Source organism: Ruditapes philippinarum, unplaced genomic scaffold (assembly GCF_026571515.1).
Source record: "Ruditapes philippinarum isolate M1 unplaced genomic scaffold, ASM2657151v2 ctg58_1_1_1_1, whole genome shotgun sequence".
In the NCBI taxonomy this organism is placed as follows: domain Eukaryota; kingdom Metazoa; phylum Mollusca; class Bivalvia; order Venerida; family Veneridae; genus Ruditapes; species Ruditapes philippinarum.
The window spans coordinates 96,087-120,758 of NW_026857083.1; the positions used below are offsets into that span (position 1 = coordinate 96,087).

Below are 24,672 nucleotides of genomic sequence, written 5' to 3' on the forward strand. Positions count from 1 at the left end.
ACGTCTTTTATTTGTTTATTCTTAAGACATTCAACAATATATTCGTTGGTTCATATCAAATCATTTCAAACAGTTCAATCTAACTTCCATATTTAGTGGCACAAGAATATGAATTTACTCTTGACACAAAACGTCCGTTTTTTTTCTCACTTTTTTTTTAAAAATAATAATAAAATAAACATAATTTTCAGACGACACTGCCTTGAGCCTCGTTTTCTGCGTTACAATCTAGTTTTCACCATGATTAATTGGCAATAAAAGTGTGCTTTATATTCATTAAATATCGATTAACTACTTTCTAGATAAAATCAAAACATTATCATCAGAAAATTTTCATGTCTTTATTATCATATAACGAGACAATCTTTTTCTAGATCAGCGGCATGCACGGCCGGGACAAGAAAACCATTTTTCCCTAGTTGTTTAACACTAAGCCTGCTGGCGGTTAAAGATTCTATCCATGTGACCAGTGCAGTCCAACAACATCCGGCATGATGGTCAGCACTGTTCACTATTCAATGAGAATTTCTTTTAATTTTCTCTTAAAATGATGGCTATGTTTTGATTTGAAAATATGACAAGCCATTCCACGTTTGATAAGGGATAAAATTGAGTTTGTATATTTCATAATTTCATCCTAAAACTTACTTTCCTATTTTCCCACCTAATATAAAAGCATAACTAGTTTATTATATACTTTATTTCTTTTTTCTCTTCTTGTTTTCTAATTAAAAATTTTACACATCAAATTAACCTATAAATATTCATTGTTTTTCTCCTCTCTTTATACCTACTCCGTTAGTGATGAAAAAGAACAACAACAATTACTATAAATCAATTATAAAAATATTTTTAAAAAATCCTCATTTTAAAATAAATATATTAAGAGAGAATATTGTTATTTATTCATTTTTCTCCGCGATTATTGAACAAGAAAAACAAAATTGGTGACTGTATAAAATATACTTTTTATATATAAAACATCAAATCTACCCATCCCTTCAATAGAAAACAAACGCTATTATATCAAACTTTCACAAATATCTTCCATACCACCGACTAATTATGTCAAAATTGTGTACACGACTCCACTTTCGTCTTAATCCGCATATCGGAGCCATACCGCTGTGGCTACCGGAGATTCATACTGTGCTCACACGAGATAACGTCACTCTCGCAGCACGTAAACCCCCCGACCAAAAAAAAAGAAACTCCAGCTAGATAAGTTTTCAATGAGAACAAATATATATTTACAAAAATATTATGTACGGAGTAAAAATTTAAATTTTCATGACGTTCAACGTAAGTGTGTGTATGTATATACAAGCATAGTATCTGTCAACTTTTTAAAACAATCAAGAAAGTTTAATTATCTACTTATCAGTGCATGTAACCTTACTAGTAAAATTCAAAAAATTTTCAATCAGTAATTTGTCAGATTTTATTTCCGATTAAAACAACAATACATTCAAAAGCAAAAATAATCGCGTGTGTGATTTCCCACTATCCTTAACAATATCGCTGGTGCTCCCACTTTTTCATTCTTGATGCCGAAAAAAGCTTCTAATGAACTTAAGTAATTAAAGAACAAATTTTGGTAATGAAATTATAATAACATGTCAGTAATTTCCATTTACATAAATGCAGTTGCGTTGATAATCGAACAGTTATTAATAATCGAACACACATTTTAATTAAGTTTCAATTTAAATTAATTTATCAATTTAATATTCACAGTAGCTTAACCACTCATATTTTATTCGGTAATACATTAGTCATTGCAGTAAATAAACAAACGGCTGTGTCTGGTGGACCGTTAATACGTATCATTTAGCAAAAAGGGAGCACGCGACTGTAAACTAAATTGACCGTTTTGTTCAACCGCAGAAAAAATATCGATCAGTGATTTAACGAAATGCTATCAATCAAAAATATCCGGATATACTTATTCAACATCATCTATTTTCAATAAATTCAAGAATACTCGATTATTAAAACTAAGTTCAAACAAGAATTCATAATTATTATTTATTTGGCATGTACCTTTATTTACAAATGAAATACAAAATTTATATTCCAATTTTCAAAAACAAACTATTTCTTTAATCACATATATACAAAATCTCCACTTGAAAAAGAAATAACTTTCCAATATAAACAAAAATACGGCAATTTACAGACATATTTTTATTATTTCAGAAAACAATCGCTCCGAACGTGGGCGGGACTCAGACGACAGGAGGCGGAGCTTCTGCGCCGTAGTAAATTAATTCTGAACCAATCGATGAAAGACGACTGCCCCGGGCTAATTAGCATCAGATAATGCTCTCTTCTCATTGGTTAATGGTAATAGATTGTGATTTACTGCATTTTCAAGCTTTTATAGAAAACAACAATCGTATCCTAAGAACAGTATCATTTCACGCCGTGTTGTATGATTTTGCATAAAAAATTGGAGGTACTTACGGACACAGTTGACTGAAGGGTTTACTAACTGTCTACTTCTGACTGTGTAACACGATTTTTAATTAATCTGGGCTTTAAATGTTAGTGTAAATCGAAGCGGAAACAAAACATATCTTGCGGTGACGTGAACGAGCAGAATAAGTCTATATTGTTTACATTTGAGGCGAGTAAAAAAGAACATTAACTGCATGATCGGACATAAACATTGATAACAGTGACTAAATTTTCCTATGTGGACTTGGAACGCTACATCCGGAATACTTTGGTGAAGATGCTACTGGACGGGAGCTCACCAGATATGCTAGCTCAACAATCCAAAGTGTTGTTCGAACTGAACAAATATTACAATGAACGAGTCGCCACCAGACAAAGTGGTGTTGTAAAAACAATTCGAGAGGTTTGCAAGGTTGTCCAGGACGTTCTAAAAGAGGTCGAAGTACAAGAACCAAGGTTTATAAGTAGTTTAAATGAAGTCAATGGACGATATGAAGGACTTGATGTTATTTCACCGTCAGAGTTTGAGGTCGTATTGTATCTTAACCAAATGGGAGTATTTAACTTTGTGGATGATGGAACGATACCCGGATGTGCAGTTTTAAAGCTAAGCGACGGACGAAAGCGTTCGATGTCATTGTGGGTCGAATTTATAACGGCGTCTGGGTACTTATCGGCTAGAAAAATTAGGTCAAGGTTTCAAACTTTGGTAGCACAGGCTGTTGACAAGTGTAGTTACCGCGACATGGTTAAAATGGTAGCGGATACGACCGAAGTAAAACTTCGAATCAAAGAACGTTACGTTGTTCAAATCACGCCGGCATTCCGTTGCGGTGGTATCTGGTCAAGAAGTGCGGCACACTGGCCTGTACCACACGTGCCATGGCCCAATCCAAACCTCGTTGCTGAAGTCAAAACTGAGGGCTTTGACCTTCTCTCGAAAGAAAGCATTTACATGAAAGATAAACAAAGTGCGGCGGAGGGGGACGCGTGGTCTATGTCTTTCAAGTACGCTGAGGACCGACTTTTGTACGGAGGGTGCCGTCGTAAATGTTTGAGCATTCTAAAAGCGTTGCGGGACAGACATTTCGACGTTCCTGGCCAGCCAATAGTAGCGTACCACCTAAAAACATTATTACTTTACGAATGTGAAAAACATCCACGCGAAATAGAATGGGACGATACGTGTTTAGGTGACAGAATCAACGGTATTTTGTTACAACTCATATCGTGTTTACAGAATCGCCGATGCCCACACTACTTCCTTCCTAACGTGGACCTTTTCAAGGGCAAGTCTACCACTGCCATGGACAATGCGGCTAAACAATGCTGGAGGGTGCTAAGAGAACTTCTCACAAATCCAAAAAGCTTAGAAAAATTATGAACACAGCTTATACTGTCATAATATAAAGTGAAGTGAAAGACTTAGGAACGATCCTATTTTAAAATTTCAAGACAAGGCGGTGTCTTTAAAGAAGTGCTAACAAAACAAAGAGAGGAAACTGTTCTGAATTTAAAGTGTCCAGCAATGGATATATATTTATTTGTTCTTTTTTTTCTCCTCGAACTTTGTATGATTCTTGTTTGGAAATTAATACCTTAGCTGTAAGTGATTTATTCTTAATATTTACACAGAACTGTTAACATTTCAAATGATGTTTTTTAAATATGGAGGTGTTTTAGACAGGCGGTTGGTTATATTGTCACTGAAAGAAGACTCACCAAAGATTTTGTTTTGTAATTATCATTACCTGTTTAAACGAGATAAGAATAAAACATGTATAACAGTTACTTGATATTTGAACATGAATTAAGATAGGGTTATTAATCATATGTATATTCCGCAAAATTTGATCATTTCTCAAATTTAATTAAATTTCAAATGTCCCATATCGCAACTTTTTTTTATTTTATTCAATAATCGTAGTCTATTTGAGTTGCATTTTTTTGGGCAATGAGGGCAACATCTTGCAATAAAACCGAAGAGAGAGAAAAAATGAATCCATTTCGGAATGCGTTTACAAAAACATACTGTAATTTACACACGGACTTTTAAAGATGTTTTAAAGTTTTAAAACCGTCAAAAAGCTGACATTTATAACGGAAAATAGGTAATGTCTTATAAAAGTTATGAACATTTGGTTTACATCAAAGTTTTACGTTTAAGTAAAAGTGTATATAAATAATTAGAAAATTACGTCGCAAACAACAAGCGGTGCGGGAGGGGGATACCATAAGAACATGTAATTCAGACAGGACAGAACAGTTTATGACATAATTGCTATTTATTACTCTTTTTAAAGGCCCCTATGTGCCATGTAGTGATGCATTTTAAGATTATAAATTGTTTTAACAGCTTTGGCATATCAACTTTCGTTACCAAAATTCTTTAAAACAACTAAAATATTTTCATTTCATATCTACTAAAGGTTAAAATTAGAAGAAACTAAATTTTAGGCGCCACATGAAAACATACTGCTTTTCTTTTATGAACTTGAATGGCGGTATAAAGAATTCCATAAAGAAGATTTTGTGGGTTTTCTTATTAATTTATTTTTAAACTTCCAAAATTTTCATTGAAACAAAATCACAAATTAAAAACAATACTTTCATTTATATTTCATTTAGTTTTTTTCAGAGAGCCACTATTCAAAATTCTGTGAAAGTTTTACAATAAAATTCTTTTAAGAATTTTAAAACAGGTGTGCACATTTTAGAATTTCAGTGAACTTTTTACTTGAATAATGCTATTCAAAATTTCACTGAATATTTGTTGTCTCTTATGTCACAGAATTTTAGTGAACCGTAATACTTGAAATATTTTGTTCCAAAATTTCAGTGAACAGTACACTTTCATATTTTCAATCAAGAATTTAAGAGAACATTTCACACCGAAACTGTTCTCATAAATTAATTAGAAATATTCCATTTCTTAAAATATATATATTTTCAATGTCCAGTCAGCATTAACACGTTTGATGATTCCAGGGTTTAAATTTTGTTTATATTATTTTCTGTGTTCTACTTATTAACAGTGTTCTGTCAGTATTTTTGATTATTATAATTATCATCATTATTCGCCTCGCTGTGCATGAGGGGAGAATTAAATATTGTATATTTATTATGACTGAATAAATCTATTGTTCACGTTGAAATAATTACAGCATTTGTGTATTATATGTTGAAAACCCCTTGAAAAGATGGGCCCATTTTGAAAGTGTACAAACTACATATCAAATCAAACCAAAGGTTTTCCTTTTTCAATGTATGCAAACTTTATATCCAAACAAACCAAAGATTCCCATCTTTAAAGTATGGAAACTAAATATCAAAACAAACCCAAACAAAGGTTCCCCTTTTCAAAGTGTGCAAACTCTATATCCAAACAAACCAAAGGTTACTATTTTCAAAGTATGCAAACTATATATCAAAACAAACCCAAGGGTTCACTTTTCAAAGTATGGAAACTATATATCCAAACAAACCCAAGGGTTCACTTTCAAAGTATGGAAACAAACCCAAAGGTTCCCCCTTTTCAAAGTATGGAAACTACATATCAAAACAAACCAAAGGTTCCCACTTTTAAAGTAACTGTATGCAAACTACATATCAAAACAAACCAAAGGTTGCCGTTTTCAAAGTAAGCAAACTACATATCAAAACAAACCAAAAGATTAATAAATGACCGAGGAAATAAAATACATAAATTTAATGTTGAAAAGTACACTAACTTCACGTGTGCTTTTGTTCAGAGCATTTTTGTGGTTAACATTCATACCAATCATATAACAGTTTTAACTTAACTGAAACCATTTTATAAGAGGTTCATAAGTAAACAATTTTACGACTTAAAATATTATCTTCTTCAACTTATATCAAATTGTAAAATGTTTCAATTTCATAATGTACTTACATAAATAATTATGATAAATTGAATATCAACTGGTCATTATTAATGCATCATATAGGCACCAACAAACACAACAAAGGGTAAATTCTTCAGAAATAACTTCAGAATGATAAAAACCACAGAAATTCCAAAAAGTCACAAACGATTTACCTAATTCGAAGTTGTATTTGATATCAATATTTTTTAATACCTATATGAACTGTTCTTTCTTTCAGAATTGATTAATTATTACATACCTCTAAAAAATATGTTTTACTATTTTTCCTTTGGTCAAAATATCACAGAAATGATTTTATTCAATTAGACGAAAGTATTTCAAGGAAATACAAGGAAAGGACCTTAAAGTGACATAAATTAATGCACAGAAAGAACTTAATTTACACACATTGTATCTTAATTAATACACAGAAAGAACAGGAAGGACTCTAATTAATACATAGAAAGACCCTAAAGTGGCCTTAAATTAATACACAGAAAGAAAATAAAGGACTCTAATGAATGCAAAGAAAGGGCCTAAAGTGTAACTAAATTAATACACAGAAAGAAAATAAAGGACTGTAATAATTAATACATAGAATTAAAGGACCTAAAGGGACTAAATTAATTTACAGAAAGAAAATAAAAGACTCTAATTAATACACAGAAAGGACCTAAAGTGACCAAAATTAATACACAGAAAGAAAATAAAGGACTCTAATTAATACACAGAAAGGACATAAAGTGACTAAATTAATACACAGAAAGAAAATAAAGGACTCTAATTGATACACAGAAAGGACCTAAAGTAACTAAATTAATACACAGAAAGAAAATAAAGGACTCTAATTAATACAAAGTAAGGGTCTAAAGAAACTACATTATTACATAGAAAGAAAATAAAGGGCTGTTAATTAATACACAGAAAGGACCTAAAAGGCATAAATTATTAACAGAAAGAAAGTAAAGCACTCTGATTAATAGAAGAAGGACCTAAAGTAATTATATTAATATACAGAAAGAAAAGGAAGGTCCTTTTAATATACACAGAAATGACCTTAACAAATACTCAGAGTAGACCTGCGTTCATTTTCATTTACCATTTAATTAATCGATTTTTGCAGAGACATAGATAACTATCTATGTCTATGATTTTTGTTTATATTTTTAAATGAAATAACGCAACATTGAAATTATTGCATATATACATGGCCAACAAGAAAATTCACCTAATTTATAATAGCAAAATGGCAGTTTCAGTTCAATATAAATTGAATTATGCCTACATTGCAATATTTTACAACATAATCAATTTCACAATAAATATCCATTTATCATGTTAACCTATCATAATCAGTAATATACCCAACAAAACTTAAATACTTATATTTTTTAACTAATAAATAAATATTAAAGCAAAACTAATGAGACCTGTCAGGGTCAACAAAACATTTATTTGTCATAGCAAAGTCAAATATAACACATTAAGGCAGCTTTCAAATTCTAATTAGATCTTTTATTCACACATCTCCCATTTTTACATTTAAAAAAAATATATCATTTTTCATCTACAACAAATCTATATTATGTTTTTCTTCTTCTTCCAAACTCACATCATATTCAAAACACCGTGTGTGGCGAATAAATTATATATCGGCGCATATTTAAGAATGCGAGTATAATTTCGCGGACTGTTAGAGCTCTGATAAATGGATAAAATTCATATTTTACACATGCTTTCCTCAAGACATCTTTGGGAGATGGGGGGAGGAAAAAAATGATCGTAAAACTTAAAATTTTACTACATGCGTACATAATTCCATACGGATCTGTTAATCGTAGATAGGCATCAAACCGCTAAGTTGCTAACTAGTTTCGGAGATTGCGAGACCCCGTAACTGTCAATCAAGGGTGGCATATATTCATACGTTACAAGGCTCTTTTTAAATTATCAGTACACAAACCTCGGATATGAAAGGTATATCTACGGGTAATAAATCGTCCCGTTATGACAGGAGAATGAAAACGGAGAAACATGTATGAAAATAACCCCATGGATATTAGGTACAGTAGTCGAGACCTGAACATTAAAATCAGTCACAAGATTGCCTGTACAAAACCAGACACACTATATACTTATTATAATTATGTCTCTGACAAAACTTATAGAACATTTTGATATAACCCTCTACGCTAGATATCTAAACTGGACTTGCCAATCTTTCAATCTGGACATTAATGAGGTTTCCGAATAAGTACAGTCTGAATAGCGAACAGTGCAGACCATGACCACGGCTGATTCTGGTCGGCACTGGTCACAAAAAGTAGATTTAGTAGCCACATGCATGCTACATTATAAATATTACATGAATATATCACAAATTATTTCTTACAAGGTCCTAAAATGCCAGCATACCGCACTCTCGAAAAACATATACATGTATAACGTGAATTTATACCATTTTGGACACAAACGTTATACACGCAAGATATGTTTTCATAAAATTAAACTTTGAAAAGAGAGACTTTATCAAACCGTTGAAGAAAATGGCACAGTATTTTTCAAATTGCTTGGAATAAAGTTATTTCAATCAGTCAAGAATAACGTCTCGTGTAGAAGAACTTCATGGAAAGGGAATTCAACATTATGCCGCATGGCAATTTATTTATCTATTTTCTATTTTATTATTATTGACATTATAATTATCATTATTTTGTTAAAGTTCATATTAATCAAATAGAATTCCGATAACTGAATATATGTGAATAGTTGCAGAGGGGTTATATTCCGTTGGAGAATTTCAGATTTTATTTTAGACAACAAAATAGTATTTCATACAGAAAGACTATGATCAAGTTTATACGATATTTTACTTAATCTGAGTTTGCACTAATGCACCACAGTTCGATCTGCATTTGAGGAACAAAATACATTAAACATTACTGAAGATAAAAAATATGATTCTCTTACTTTCTCTTTACCTGCATGCTTTTTAGCGGAAATAAAAGAATTTCTTCAGTTTATTTTTTGTTATTATGAAACAGAACGGAACACCATTTCATTATTGCTTGTAAATTGAACATCACAAATTTACATACAATATAGTGGATTGTTATTATTTATTTTTAATATTATAATGCATTAAATCAGTAATAATGTACACCGATTTTAAGTTATGTTTTATGTACGATCATTTCGCGTTTTACTTTCGTTTCTCTTTATATATATTCATGAAATTATTAAACTTTTTCGTACTTCTCAGTGAGACATTTTCTATATCCAAACCAAAACAATAATAATAACAATAAAAATAATAATAATAATAATAATAATAATAATAATAATAATAAAACATGTAAAAGTAATAATGAAAATTAATAAGTGTCATAAAACTGAATTTGAAATTCAATTTTGCTGGCTCAGCAAATGCAAACATTTTTTATTCATTTCTTCTACCGAGATAATAAAAAAAAATCTTACAAGCATTAAGCTTAAACAAAAACAAAACCAAACGTCTTTAAACTTAAAAGTTTGTTACAAATTTAATTACTTTCTCTATCCGTCACTATAGACTTTAAAGATTTACTTTTAAATCTACTTTTATTCGCTAAATAATCAGAAATCACCCATTAGAATTCGATCCATTTTCTACAGTTCCCTGATTTATGGCTATGCACAAAAGCAAACTGCAAGCTCATAAGTCATGATCAATCTCCGGCAAGCCAAAACAAAAAATATGTTTGACTTTGTCTTTTGAAAGAAAAATAAAATAATTAAAATACAAAACAATCAAGATGTTTTGAAACAATTTTCATCATCTTTTTATCTCGCTTTTTCTCTGCACATACGTGATTGATAAGGTAGAAAGAAAAAAACTTGTACATTCGTAGGAAATTTCAAATACGATTTTGTCAAAATGCATCATTTTGAAATGTTACTTGTGTTACTCATTTGCTTTGTACGCCAATTTGGACAGAGGATTTTAAAAAAGAATCATCAACATTTAAATTACGCATTTTTGCGGATCGTTTCATTTGAAATGAAACAAACAAACAAATCATTTTCACAATTGATAGCCATGCAGGTCATTGCAAGGGAGGTAATCCTGATGTACAAGAATAACCCGAGTTATCGTTATAAAAAAATCGGTGCTATCATAAGAACGATCTCAGCAATTTGATGTCCTAATTACCTGCACCAATTTTCTAGAAAAAAGTAAATTATCTTGTCTGACCTTTTTGACAATTATATGCAACATCTTGACAAATTTCGCCAAATAATTAGCAGGGGTACCAGCAATTACAAGAAGTACTAGCAAATTACAATAGTTTCAAGCATGTTAATAACAGCAAATTAAACATGCATATTTTATAAAAATCCGCTTTGTCGAGTTCAAGAATACATTGCGTGACATAGTCATAGTAAATCAATCTGAAAGTCAATTTAGCATTTTTCTTCTATCAAACTTAAACAAAACGTGTTGTCAGACATCCAATGACCCGATGACCTTGCGTCACCTTCTACTTTCAAATGCTCTAAATTAACTTACGTATCTTGACAGTACCGTGACTGTCTATTGAAATACAAAACAGCTAATGGTGCGACGGCCTTTTTTGAAGTTGGAAATGCGATACATTTTTAAATATACACATCTTTTACATGACTTCACAGGAATAAGCACCCAGTCGACTTGCATTATGTCCATTAACATACGATATGACTGAAAATATTCAATAAAAAACTTCACAAGAAAAGCAAATACAAGGCTGCACTTAACACTGCACGTAATCTTTATTTCGTAGACTTTGATTAACCAATCATATCAAACACAGACCTCGCTGAGATTAACTAAACTAAATGGGTTTGTCCTTGTTTATAAATAACAAATGTATTTTATTTCAACATTCTCAAAGCCATGTCTTTCTATACTTAAATACAAGACCTTCTTAGATATAGCCTTAACACCAATATAATTACGAACATATGACATGACCTTAGATAATAAGAATACAACCACTAAAATAACGTTGTAAAGTGACCAATATAACAACAACAAAAAACCTAACTTATAACGTGTAATGCCGAAAATAACAGAACAGAACGGCCGAATTGGCGATATAAAAATACATTCACAGTAACGTAATGTGCATAATAAGACTAAACTAACATTAAACTTAATGTAATGACTAAAATAACGCAATGGTGTGAATAAAATAACGTTATATATTATTAAAATTAATGATTTTAATAATAAATAAATAAATTAATTAATTAATTACATTTAATTGATTAATTAATTAATTAGAGAAACATATTACGATGTTATGTACACAAACACACGTGCAAATACTTCGTTGAAGTGTCCTGAAGATTTTCAAACTCCCATTGCATAGATACCAAATCTAACGCGTAACAATATTCAAGCATATTAATATGTAAATTGAAATTTTTGGAACGTCTGCTTTAGCCTTACTTGCTTAATAAAACAAAAACAAAAGTAATTGGTCCAAGATGATTTAAAATATCGAAAACGTTAATAGATATGTCTTTACAAATTGAATTCTGCAATAATAGACGTAGTAGCTTAAGACATGTATGCATATCTAAATTTTGCAAAGTCACATCGACCGACTGACAAAATACCAAACGATAATAATACTGGACAGTTCTTTCTATAAATATGTCATAGGAGGCTCATCTCAAAAAGTATATACACGGATATATATTTTTTTTCCACCATACACAATAAGTCTCTTGTTATTTTCGCCCCTTGTGTATTTCGTACACACGCACTATTTCTAAAAGTAACTGCGCTCGGGTTGAATATTTTCATATAAAAATTTAATACTATTAATTAAACCCTATCAGAACCTAATTAAATCGCAGTTTTGCAGGGTTTTAACTCCTTTATGCATGCTTTTGGGGCACTATTTGTGCAGCGTTCTTCACAAATATTCTAACTAAAACATGGATTTTCTAGGTATCGTTTTTCGCATGCATGTGCTATAGAATATTAAAACAAAATATAATTCAGAAAATGAGTCCAGTAATGATTAATTTTAGTGAGCATACGAGACGTCATAATATTATTATACTTATCTCAAAATTAATTCTTGTATAAATTTATTGCGCAAGTCAAGACACCATAATTGATGCAAGGCGGACATTCCAGTCTCAATTTTACGGCCAATCAAAAATCATAAACCGAGAAACAGAAATAGGCAGAATTTCAAAGAGAACTTCAGTCGCTATAATACAATCCAGATTCTCCGATGATGGAAACATTACTGTATATTACGCATATCGAATGATCAAAGACGGGAAAGACTAAATGCACGCGAGGGAATGCACGTGCCCCGCGTCCACTTTGTACTCAGATAAGATTATTTACTAATGAATGATAATCATCGACGATTGTATTATGATTGTTTTGTAACGGTAAACACATGAATTCGGATAAACATAAATTTCTTATATTATATTATATTATATTAAATAGGTTATTATTTAGCATTTAATTCTATTGGCTGCCCTCAATATATATTTTCTAGGTTTCCACCAGGGCCTATAGACAGACACTCCCTGGTGTTCTAGCAAAATAATATTCCAATAATTCAATAGCATTTCGTAATTCTGTTACTATGTGCTCTTCAGACAGGAAAACATATTAGTATATCTGGTTTAACGCACTTCCGTCAAATCGCACACCTGACAGTAAGCACTTCGGTTATTCCGCGACACAAAGTAGTTATCTGTGAGTATTTTTCACTTATTTTTCCAATCTAGTCTTGTTTTGCTGTGATAGTTCTATAAAACACTTGGTTGTACATTTAGTTTATATCGAATAAATAACATTGAAACTAAGCTCATTGATCTGGTAGACTGGTACTAGTATACAATAAAGCTGTGTAGTGCTACCAATGCACTTTTATATTTCCAGACAGAACTACAATCGACAGGGTAAGAACATTAGTAAAAAAACTAAGAAATAATTTAAGAATTCAGTCATTCAATTTTGCGGGTACACTGTACTTGTAAAAAATAAGTTACTGAAATTATAATATCAATTTTGACAGTGAAAAATCTATACAAGGGAGATTTATGTAATGTAATCAATTACATTTTGAGATCATCAGTTCCAATTGTTTCATTAATTTATTTTATCTAGCTGCCCCATACCAACAGGCTATATGTATTTTTTTATAAAACATATTTCGCATAAAATTACATAAAATTGAAAACAACACAAATTACTTCAAACTTAAATAAATGCTTCAAAATTAAGACTTGACAAATAAAAAAAAACTACATTTTTGATATTATGACAAGCTAGATACAAGAGAAACTCTATTTACAAGCAAAACCGCAAACATTAACACACGATTTATTTATGTTATTTAACATCACCAAGAACAATGCAAGACCACGATCAAACGTCATGAATGTGCCGGCTGATCTTGCTCTGCAATGGTCGCATCAAACTCCTCACAGTGATTACCTCCCTTGGCAGATTGTACTGATAATGGTAGATCACTGCGTGCCATTAGAAGGCCAAGGCTTAAATCATAGAAAATTGAGCATACGTACACACATTCATCAGAAAGTAACACGTAAAAGAAAACTATTTATGCATACCAATAAGACCCATCTTTGGCATAATAATGTTTAACAATTATCACAAGACCTATTTATCTACCTCGCATCTAGTAACATTTTCATATGAATACAGTTTAGGGTCAATGTGTCCCAAGACTAAATGATAAGTAACAGTGAACAAAGGTCAAATTAAGATATTTAAGTAAAATATTTTATATCTATAGCTCTCAAATAGTGGCGTTATCAATTGAGCAAGATTAAAAGAAATGTCAGGGAATAAAAGACACGCCCGTGTATAATAAATAAATAGCCCTCAATGCATTTAACCTCAGCATACATTAAGATTTGATCAATTAAATCTTTCACCACTCACGAGTAATAGTTATAAAGTCAATAAAAATACAAAGTGAATAGAATCTAAAATCCTAAGAAATCATTCTCTAAAAATTCTCAAGTCAATCAGAGCACTGCTGGTTACACCTGATGCCATTTTGAAGTTCATTTCTAAAACCTTTCAGCGCTCCTCCAAACTCATCGCCTGCTATTAAAGCTGACTTTAACAGTTAACCATCACATGATACCGAATAAACCGTAAAAACACACAAAAAACTCCTTTAATATTTTAATAGAAAACTGCAATAAAAATAATCGTGAATTATAAATGTCATAATTGCCAATGTAATGAAATAAATTATTTTGCATAAATCACTGTCATCCAGGGAAGACAACATTGTTGAAGTGAAACCATTTGACAGTAGCTGGATAGTGGATAGTGGTGAAAGCACACTGATATATAATATTGGATACTGTAAAACGAGAAATAAGTTATTAATTATTTATATCACATGCTTTAAATAAATTTTGATACTAAATAGAAGCTGAGACCGGTCGATTTTCCGACACATAAACTTTCATATCATCGGTATAGGAGAAATGATACCTCTTTAAAACGATTTTGTTTAACATAGAGTTGTTTCAAAATTAAAATATTTTTATCTTGCAATATGGCAAGTTATAAACGTACATTCGATTCAATATTGTCAAATATAACGGACAAAAAAATCAAGTTATAATAACACAACAAATGAAATTATTTTAAATCGACATTACTACAAACCAGGTAAAAATCAGGGAGCAAAAACACCACCCTTCTTCATACCGACAGCAATGTCTAAAGCTGTTCATATAAAAATAAATAATATTACTTAATAAATAGTATGATTATCTTAATGTTGCACGCATATCAAAAATGATACAAAGTTCATGGGCTGCTGACAAAAGCTATTCTATATTAGTGTCAGTGGCGAGTACATCATGCAATGGATAAATCATCGCCCGATCCTTTGCTCACGCAACGATGTAGACCTTCCTTTTTAACAAGCTTTTACCGCGGTGTAAATAATGAAATCATAATTCATATCAGCGAGTAAGCAGATGTTAAAATCACTGTAACGTTATCATGTTTATGTATGATGACATAATGCATAACTGTTATGAACAGTCAGGTGAAATAAATGGGTACCAAAGAAGTGCAACAGATAATGTATGCGGTGTCAACCACAGCGGCAATGTAAGTATATCAACAACAATTTATATTTTCAAACGGACATCATTTAAGTATGGAATACAATTTTGGCATGTTTTTTTAAAGATGAGTTAGGAGGGTCTCGTTCGCTGACTTTCAAAAACTTATCATCATAAGTTGTTGTGGTTTTATTTTTCTGAAAATAAGTGAATTTTGATAGTTGGTGACTTTAACATAATTCTTGAAACATTACAAAAGTTGCCTTTTTTTAACAGACAAATTGGACCTATTCATAGAAGACTTTTGCATTGCGGATCAAATGTTTTTATTGTTGTTGCTGTTTTGTGTGTGTTTTAGGCTGTTTTTTGTTGTTGTTGTTGTTTTGCTCCACAAAGACTTTCGAAAGACAAAAATTGTAGTGTAAACCATTCAAAAATAGGATTAACTGAATTATTGACTACGTTCCATTGTGTCAAGCACAGTCAGAGGGCAATGCTTTGTTAAACGAATTAAACTCGTATTTCAGTCTAAATCTTAGCATCAGTATGCATTTATGCAAACAATCGTTTTCAATTAAAAATTAAAATATTTAAACATTATTTAAGTGAACCATATGGGAGTTATGCCTTAAAACCACCAATTGCCTAAAGCATTTAATACTGAAATTGCATCCGTTTTAAACAAGCCAAAATGCCTTACCGAAAGCAACATTTCCGTGCAAGCAATGACCAGAAAATGCTTGCTACCTATACTTTATGTCTTTAAAAATACAACAACTTATCTGCGTAATTATTACCGTGATGCCAATTTCCTTATTTGACTATCATACTTGATAAGATATTCGAACTCGAGGATTAACTATCATAATGAACGCGGAAGACTGGCTTATCTACATTAGACATTTGTAGTGCAGTTTATTAACCACGTCTCCATTTTCCCAGTCATTTCATTGCCAATTGTAGAAATAATACATCAAAGACGCATTATAAAAATGGACATTTATGTTTTTCCACCTGTTAACTCAGCATTTGACATGCTACAGAAGTATTAAATATTTCAGCAGAAACAAAAAAAATATTTCAGTGTAATACACTAAATGTCTAGTCAAATACAGCCGTAAATATTGTTTTATAATGAATTATGAAGTCAGCGTCGTCGGTCGTATTGGCTCGTTAACAATTTAAGGAGTTGGCCGATACATTTCTAGACTGCCGTTGAAAATTTATGGTTTCTACTAATTGTAATATATCTATTTAAAGACATATTCCAACAATTATATCGTGAAAAACATGTAGCAATGAAACTATAATTATGATGGATACATTGATTTATTTGATTATATGACTAATGCATCTTGGTTGGACTAAATGCCCTTGAATCAACGTTACAAACATCAAATCTTGATACCGAGGCAGACAGTGACGAAAATGACAATGAGATGGATGGCTTACGGTAAGTATCTTCACTGTCCTTTTCGCCCCTTCCTCTACACCTTTATCCTTTTGTAGGTCTTCTTTAATTAATTTTGATTCTTTAATTACCTTGTAGGTTTCTATGATTTACAATGACATCCTGTCCGAGGTTTGCCCGTGTGCCCGGTCCAGTTTGGTGTTTTGCTGGGCTCCTTGCTGTTAGGGGATACATTGAATATCGCCTTTCCTTGTTGATCTTGTTTTTCATATTTTAAAGAATATAAGCAACAATTAAGAAATCATCATTATACGAGTTCTTGGAAATGTAATAAGTAACATGTTCTAAGTGTAGACCTATTGGTACAACAAACAAATAGCTTTAAGAACGCTCAAATGGCAAACTTGAAAAATGTTGCAAAGTGCCAAAGCTTAATCGATGATTGCATAGACAGTAGAGGAAATCACAAACTACCGATTTACCCCCTAGCTGAACATGAACATGGTGTTTGCAACACGGAAATTACTGAACAAATTGCAGTTTATCATTCCTTCCCAAAAATGCAAAATGTTACTTCCATTTGGGGTTCGTCGACAGTCGAAGCTTGCAATGTCAGAAATGAAAGAGAAACATTTCTGTGACGGATGCGACGTGTCAGCCTTATCAAAGGTATAAGCCAAACCCTACCATCACCAGACAAAACCTGTGCACCGAGCACTGCAACACCTTGGGCATTATTGATTTTATTCTAGTGAAACTTTCCCGGCAATAAAGTTTGACTCGTCATAATAAGGTATATAAAAGATTTTAGGTTGTTATATGAGATTGAAAACTGTTCGAATTTACGTTTTTAACATCATTGTTTTGTTTTTGCTTGCTGAACTATCATAGCAATTTTGTCTATATTTTAAATCTTTTCTGTAATCGTTGGTTTAATCGTTAAAAAAACAATCTTCGAATGTACTCTCAGCCAGAATACATGGCCTGGTTCCTACATGAATATATATAAATGGAACCTACAAACATTGGTGTTAAAAAAAGGAAAATATCAATGGATCATTAGTGCACCCCCTTAAATATCCACATCTATGTAATTCCACACAAAATGAACCAAGTGAAAACTTTTAACACCAGTTTCCAATACTTTGGGAAAACAATCTGAAGCTCCACAAATATTTGCAATCTTGATTTACACAATATCAATTACATATGCCGCCTACATTGTATCATGTTCCTCTAAACGAAATTAATATTAAGTTTTAGTAAACACAATAAATTACTGATAATATTATTCTATTGTGAATACATTTTTTATTGCCTATACATAAACACAGCGCACACTCTAAAATAACACACCATATGATATATGTACATAAATTTTAATATAGACGTTTACAATACTTTTACAAATAAGGCAGCGGCGTCGGCTATAGATACGCCAACAAGTGACAACAACAAAACCATCATCTCTGAGACAAACCGTTCAACGTCACATTCACTCAGTCGATCTAACACGTTACGTTCATAAATCTGACGCGAAATTCTCTACCCACACGCTTAAATCGCACTACGTGATTAATCTTAATAGCTTACATTAATTTGTTTATATTTTATTATCAGTAATAAATGATAGAAAGTAATGTCTTATTGACAAGTAAAGATTAGAAAGGTGCGACATAATGCATAACTGTGATAAGACTGAAGAGGAGTTTACTGATCTAATTATGTTTTAATTCGAGTCAAGAACATTGTATGAAGCATCAGCATATTAGATCAAAGCTGTAATTATATGAAATTGGTGAAAGTGTTTCCTTAAATACCTACCTGTCATTGGCATGTAAACAAGGTGTCTTTATGTAAAACAGTAAGGTAAAGCGGAATAAAAACTAATAAATAATATGTGTTCTAGTTAATAGAATTCACATGCCAACATCTGCTAAAAAAGGTTATATTTTACCAATGGGAGATATATATAATCCCCATGAAATGTTAGAATATTACTTGAGTGCATGAAATATATTTTACAAAATAACAGACTGAATCAAACAGAGTCTGCATGTTACATTTTTGTATTTGTTTTCGATACAACACCCCGTCCCATCTCCCTCCCCCCACCAAAAAAAAATCCGTAAATGAACAGAAAGCCATAAACAAAAACAACGTTCATCAAATATGTAACATGGAGATTAGGAGATTTATTGATGATCCGAACTGACAGAGTTAAGTAAATCTTTCATTTCAGCACATTCAGCCAAAGTATGTTCAAATTAAGAATTAAAACAAAATCTGAAAACGGCAACAAATTTCATATTCGGCAGTAAACTTTGACTTTATTATAATTCATAAATTAATTACTCCAACAAAATATTTTAGTATTGAAAACGTTCCTCAAAACAATTAACTTATGCAATACCTGCACATGATTCATTAATATACACAAGCTTGTCTCGTAAATAAATTAAAATGTTAACAACAAACGTGGTAGGTCCCAAAGGGTCCCCCTGCCTAACAGACGCATGCGGAACTAAACTGTCATAAATCATTCCTAGTTTATAGTAAAGGACCTATCTTACACGAGTCAAGTAAGCCTTATTTATTACTGATAAATTCAAATTAGCGTGAAATGTAACACAGGTGGTGGTATTTTCATTTTACTTATTAATAAAACATTACCTATATAGACAAGAGCAAACTTTAAAAGTATCTGTTTAAATATTCATTGCTAATTACAAATTCTTCTTTTCATTCTTACATTACTGCATTGTACAAGATGTAATTTAGCAAAAACCAAGATTTATCTTTGTAAACAAGACGGTTCTGCATATTAGCAATCTATCAACTGTAACAAGATAGATGTTTTATGTAGGATCGAATGGATAAAAAAATATGGTTCATCAATAAATAAATTCCATTTCTTTTTAATACGCTCTCCGCAGAATCATCAATCCAATGTTTTTCTTCGTTACATTCGTTCGACATCTGTTACTGTTGACAGAATATGTACCTGTACATTTCAGAAAACATAAACCGAATTCAATTCATTCTTATAAACACTACACGAAGGAAATATATTGTTTAAAAATCTATACTCCCAAAAAATGTAAATGCATGAAAGGGACAGACATGCAACATAGATCTACAAAGATACCAAAAAATCATATCAGAAACTTATGTAAAGAACCCATCGTATGCATTTTTTGTCTTTATTAACATTAGCAATTACTTAACCATTTTAAATGTTGACTCATAACCGTAACCACAGAAAACGTCTACAATAACTTCCATCGCAATTTTATAATCTTTCTTCTATCTACTTTAGTTAAGACTGACAGCACAAATGTACTCCCATTGTTTCTTATCTCAATTAATTATGAAAATAAATACAGAAATAATTGACTACCCTACTTATCTTGGAATCCATGTTAAAGTAATTACCTATAAAATTAAACTGGTATAAATCACACTTGCTGTTTGCCAGCATGGAGACAAGACTTGTCATCGCTTTTGTATCTAGAGATCTATCAACAAAACCGACAAAGAACTGACTTTCAAGTTGTATTTAGAGTGTCTGCAAACAACAGGCGAACTATATTTCTTTGTAATTCTGTTTTGTTTTTCTATTTCTTTTTGTTTTTACTTTTTATTTTTCCTTTGTAAAAGATTGGGGATTTATTTCTTTGATAAAATGATCAGCACACATTATAATAGAAATACAATGGCATTCCTACCCTTCATAAGTTTAGTATCATTTAGTATCAACTTTATATGATGTATAAATATGCATTCATTGGGTCGAAACGATGGCGCAAAACGAAATATTAGTTCCCGGTTTTCATTAAATAAAATTCAAAAGTATTTACCATCATGTCAGTCATAGAGTTATCTTGGCAATCTATAATTTCTCCTTTGTTTCGTTGGCATACCAGTATCTCACAGTGATCATTGCAAACCATGTAACTGTCATCCCTCATTATATTAACTAAGCTCTGAAACTTAAACCAGATAGGGAACCACACTGTTCGGAATGCTACTGTGTTATCTTGCCTTTTACCTGAGTTAAGAAAATGTTTAGACAATGCTTCAAGTTTTCTTATTTTTTTTTCTGTTCCGATTTTCATTACTAGATTAGTTTGACAATTTTTTAAAGTAAAATAACGGAGGCTCATTGTTACACCGCTTTTGCTATGAAGATTTGTAAAAAAAAATCTGGAAACAAAGTGATCCCTCGGAAGCATTGTAAAACACTGTTTTGTTGAAAACAATACTCAATAGCCTTGATATCTGATCAACCGACCTATCATAAAAAAGACAGAAAAGTACTTACATACAAAATATAACTTTAAAAGATGGTAAAATATATCATGAAGTAAGTGAAAAATGTTGTAGAAATCTTATTCCACTGACACCAATGCACATGATGGAGAGTGGAATGTATATTACTTGGGGGGACCATATTCCGTTTTTCATTGAATGGCACGAAAGTGTCTTATTGAAGGTTCCATGATAACAGCCGTATTGACATATTTGCGTATGTTTCTAAATTCAAAATTTACCATTTACGTGCTTATATGTTGAATTCTGCTTAAGCCGGTGCTAGAGGGCGTGGACGGTACTTAGAATTTTCCAATACCGTCAACGAACAGGCTCAATCAAATAGAGTCTGCAACATTGTTCAATTTGAATGTCTTGGATTTTCTCTAGAGATTCTGTTTTTCTCTATTTCATTATGGTCGTTCTTTTGAGATGTTACAATGAGAATTTTCTTATTGTTTGACTCGCCTATTTGTTTCTATTTGACGTTAACAATATTATTTCAAGTGCTTTAATATTGCTGTGTCGATGTAGGAAACATGATCTATACACTTTACAATTTTCAAAATTGTCAAAGCTGTTCTATGGTAAAGGAAATGAGAAGATGTTTTGCTATTTTCAAATATTTTTTATTATTTTTCTTCTTTTCAAGCCAAAACAAAATAATAAACTAAACTTCTATTTTCTTATCGCTTTCCTCATAATTTTGCATCTAGAATTTTACACCGATACCAGTTTCTCTAAGTAAAAGATGAGGATGGAGACATGCTTCGCGGAGGATAAATGAAAAAACTGAAACTGTCAATTTCAAATCATATATTTCACTTTCAAAATTTAAAAGAAAACACGAGGCGGATAACACTAGAGTACTGCCGACAGAATTCAAATGCAAAAAGCCAGCATGAAAAACATAGGAAAAAACTCGTTTACAAAGTCTGGCACGCTTCAATACCAGTGTATCACTCTAGGGGGTATACGTGGTGGAAACATATTCACCATAACCAGGAACCTCTCGTAACTAAAGCAAAACCTTTCATTCTTATTATACATTTCCTTGAAAATCGCCACATAAATTGTTAAGTGATTAACAATTACGTTAATGGGCTCCAAGCGAGTCTACACAAACCAAGGCATGCCAGAAACAACGATAAATGAACAAACAGTACCCCGATAATGGCAGAAGCATGTACTTGTTACACAGGCTAAATGATTTATTGAGAACTTGATGGCTTATGAGAGCTGGAAGTAGGTGTCATAGGTTTTATGATAGGTTTCATTGCTCTGGAATAAAACTTTACAAATCGCTGCCTGCCTCCCACAGACTAGATAATATGAATCTTAGAAATGAAAAAGATTTTTTTTAAAAATCGGAAAAAAAAGACAAACGTATAGCAAAACAAAATATCATAGTTTTTTAATTATAACAAAAGTTGTTTTTATTTCTTTCAATCCTATGAATATGATTTATACATTATAATTTTTAATAACAGAAAAAAAGTGATAATAGTGTTCTGATTTCAATGTAATAGCACAGCTGAGGTTGAAATAATCTTCTTTAATTAACAGTAACATTATTAACAGTTAACACATGCTCCTTCTTTCACTAGTTCCTATTCAAATGACAGCTTTATTCTATGTATAGAAAGTTTTCAGTGATAGAAAGTTTTCAAATTAAAGATCACTTTACACATATACAAAAAAACCTCTTTTTTTAATTAATATTCTTTTATCATTTTAAGTATACAGTAAATGACGAAAGAAATAACATGCAGATACATAAAAATAGCGTCAATCTTCACAATTCACAACTAACATTACATTTTATTAATTTATCGGTACGACATTATTGCCAAAATAATATGTGTCACCCATTGCATTTATCAATAGTTTCTTTAGTGAAGTACCAGTTTCTATGGATACTATCAACACAATATCATAACCTTATTCAAGGCCGCGACAAGTACTGTTCAAACAAAACCTCTAAGGCGATAAGGTGTTTGGACAATACCCTTACAATCCTCAACATGCTTGGGTGTCTTTGAAACTCCATCCAAAGCCTTTGTTCCCTTCGTTTGACGCAGACAACAAAATGAACAACCACCCTCTTCAACTTCTCTGATATTGTCCTTTAAATGAAATTTCTTTTTGTTAAGCCACTGTGTATCCACTTATCAAAAGCCTTTCAAGTACAAACGAATGAAAGAGAGTCCCTTAAATTGGAGAAAAATGTCAGTCTTAATATCGGTAAAAGCATCTTAATAAGTTTCACTATTGCTTCCTTTGTATTAATCCTGTCTCATGAATAAATGAGGTCTAATTTGAAAATAATGCACAAATGCGGTTTCAATATCGAACTGACAAAATAGATCATCAAGGACATAACTTTATTTGGTTCAAACGTATTTCTAAAATAATATGAACTGGAAAATTATTAGCGCTTTTAAAATCGAACATGTTTATATATTTCACCAAAATACATCACACACGCTTCGAGGGTTTTCTATCATCACCACATTGGAAATTAAATGATATTTCAATAAAAGTTGGATGGAATTAGTTTGGAAAGAAAAAGGTTATGAAGAAATACTATTTGTAAAACTAATTCACTTCAAAACTTGCCCCATCCCACCGCCTTTCAGAAACACAAATGAGAAAATAACAAAATTCTACTCTTACAGTTCAAACAATAACACGATTTTAGACGAATATACTGAAAAGTATATATGTCTTACTGTTGTTTTACAAATGCTAACAGAACAAAACCCCCTACGTGTGGAATGTTCAAGCTGTCAAAATTCAGAGAAACAAGGATTTATTTACTATACAATTGGAAACATATTCGAGTAAAAAGCAAAAATCATTAGTCTGTCAGCCATTGATGTCGTTTCTGTACCGGAAGTTACTATCGTGAGAAAACCTGGTACCCGTGGCCAAATTCAATACCATTGAAAATTGTACTTTAGCGCAGACTAGAATAGAAAACAATGGCGCCACAGTGGTTCAGCATGCACCGAGGAATGGAAAACATGAAGGTATGTACCGCCTCCTGCTATCAATTATCTAAATTGGCGGAGGTCTATTATATGAGATGGGAGACAAAATTACGTAATCAGTGTCACTGTCAAGCAGACATTGCGGAAAACATTTCTTATGTCAGAAAAGAAGGTGATAGACTGAATATTTGCGATGTATGATATGTAGATACAAATGTAGTTGACTATGAGAGAAAAACACGAGTTGCTAAACAAACTTTGTATTCACAAGAATATTGTAACCAACAAATTTCACGATTGTTGTAACAAAAGTACCTTTTTGACTTCATTACACGAAACACGATCATCGTGTATCTAAAATATTTCAATAAACGTTTGGAAAATATGAAAATAAAAATACAGATGTAGCTTGTTATTGAAACAGTTCCAACTTGATTTGTACGTTTTTGTTAAAAGATAGCTTAATTTGGAGCGCCGCATCCAAGCGTAA

General features: G+C 31.6%; 2 protein-coding genes across 5 annotated transcripts in view; one reads left to right on the forward strand and one right to left on the reverse strand.

The window, feature by feature from the left end:
• The window catches only part of LOC132748717 (neurobeachin-like), a 144,602-nt gene that overhangs the window by 67,847 nt on the left and 52,083 nt on the right, over window positions 1-24,672 (reverse strand). The gene's annotated exons all lie outside the window — the stretch shown is intronic.
• Window positions 2,393-5,619, forward strand: LOC132748716 (protein mab-21-like 2). The gene has a single exon (XM_060738328.1). The coding sequence runs from the start codon at window positions 2,738-2,740 to the stop codon at window positions 3,842-3,844; it is 1,107 nt and encodes a 368-aa protein (XP_060594311.1). The 5' UTR covers window positions 2,393-2,737; the 3' UTR covers window positions 3,845-5,619.

Bases quoted from the DNA above. Each gene is read 5' to 3' on its own strand.
- LOC132748716 (XM_060738328.1), top strand. From the start codon at position 2,738: ATGCTACTGGACGGGAGCTCACCAGATATGCTAGCTCAACAATCCAAA.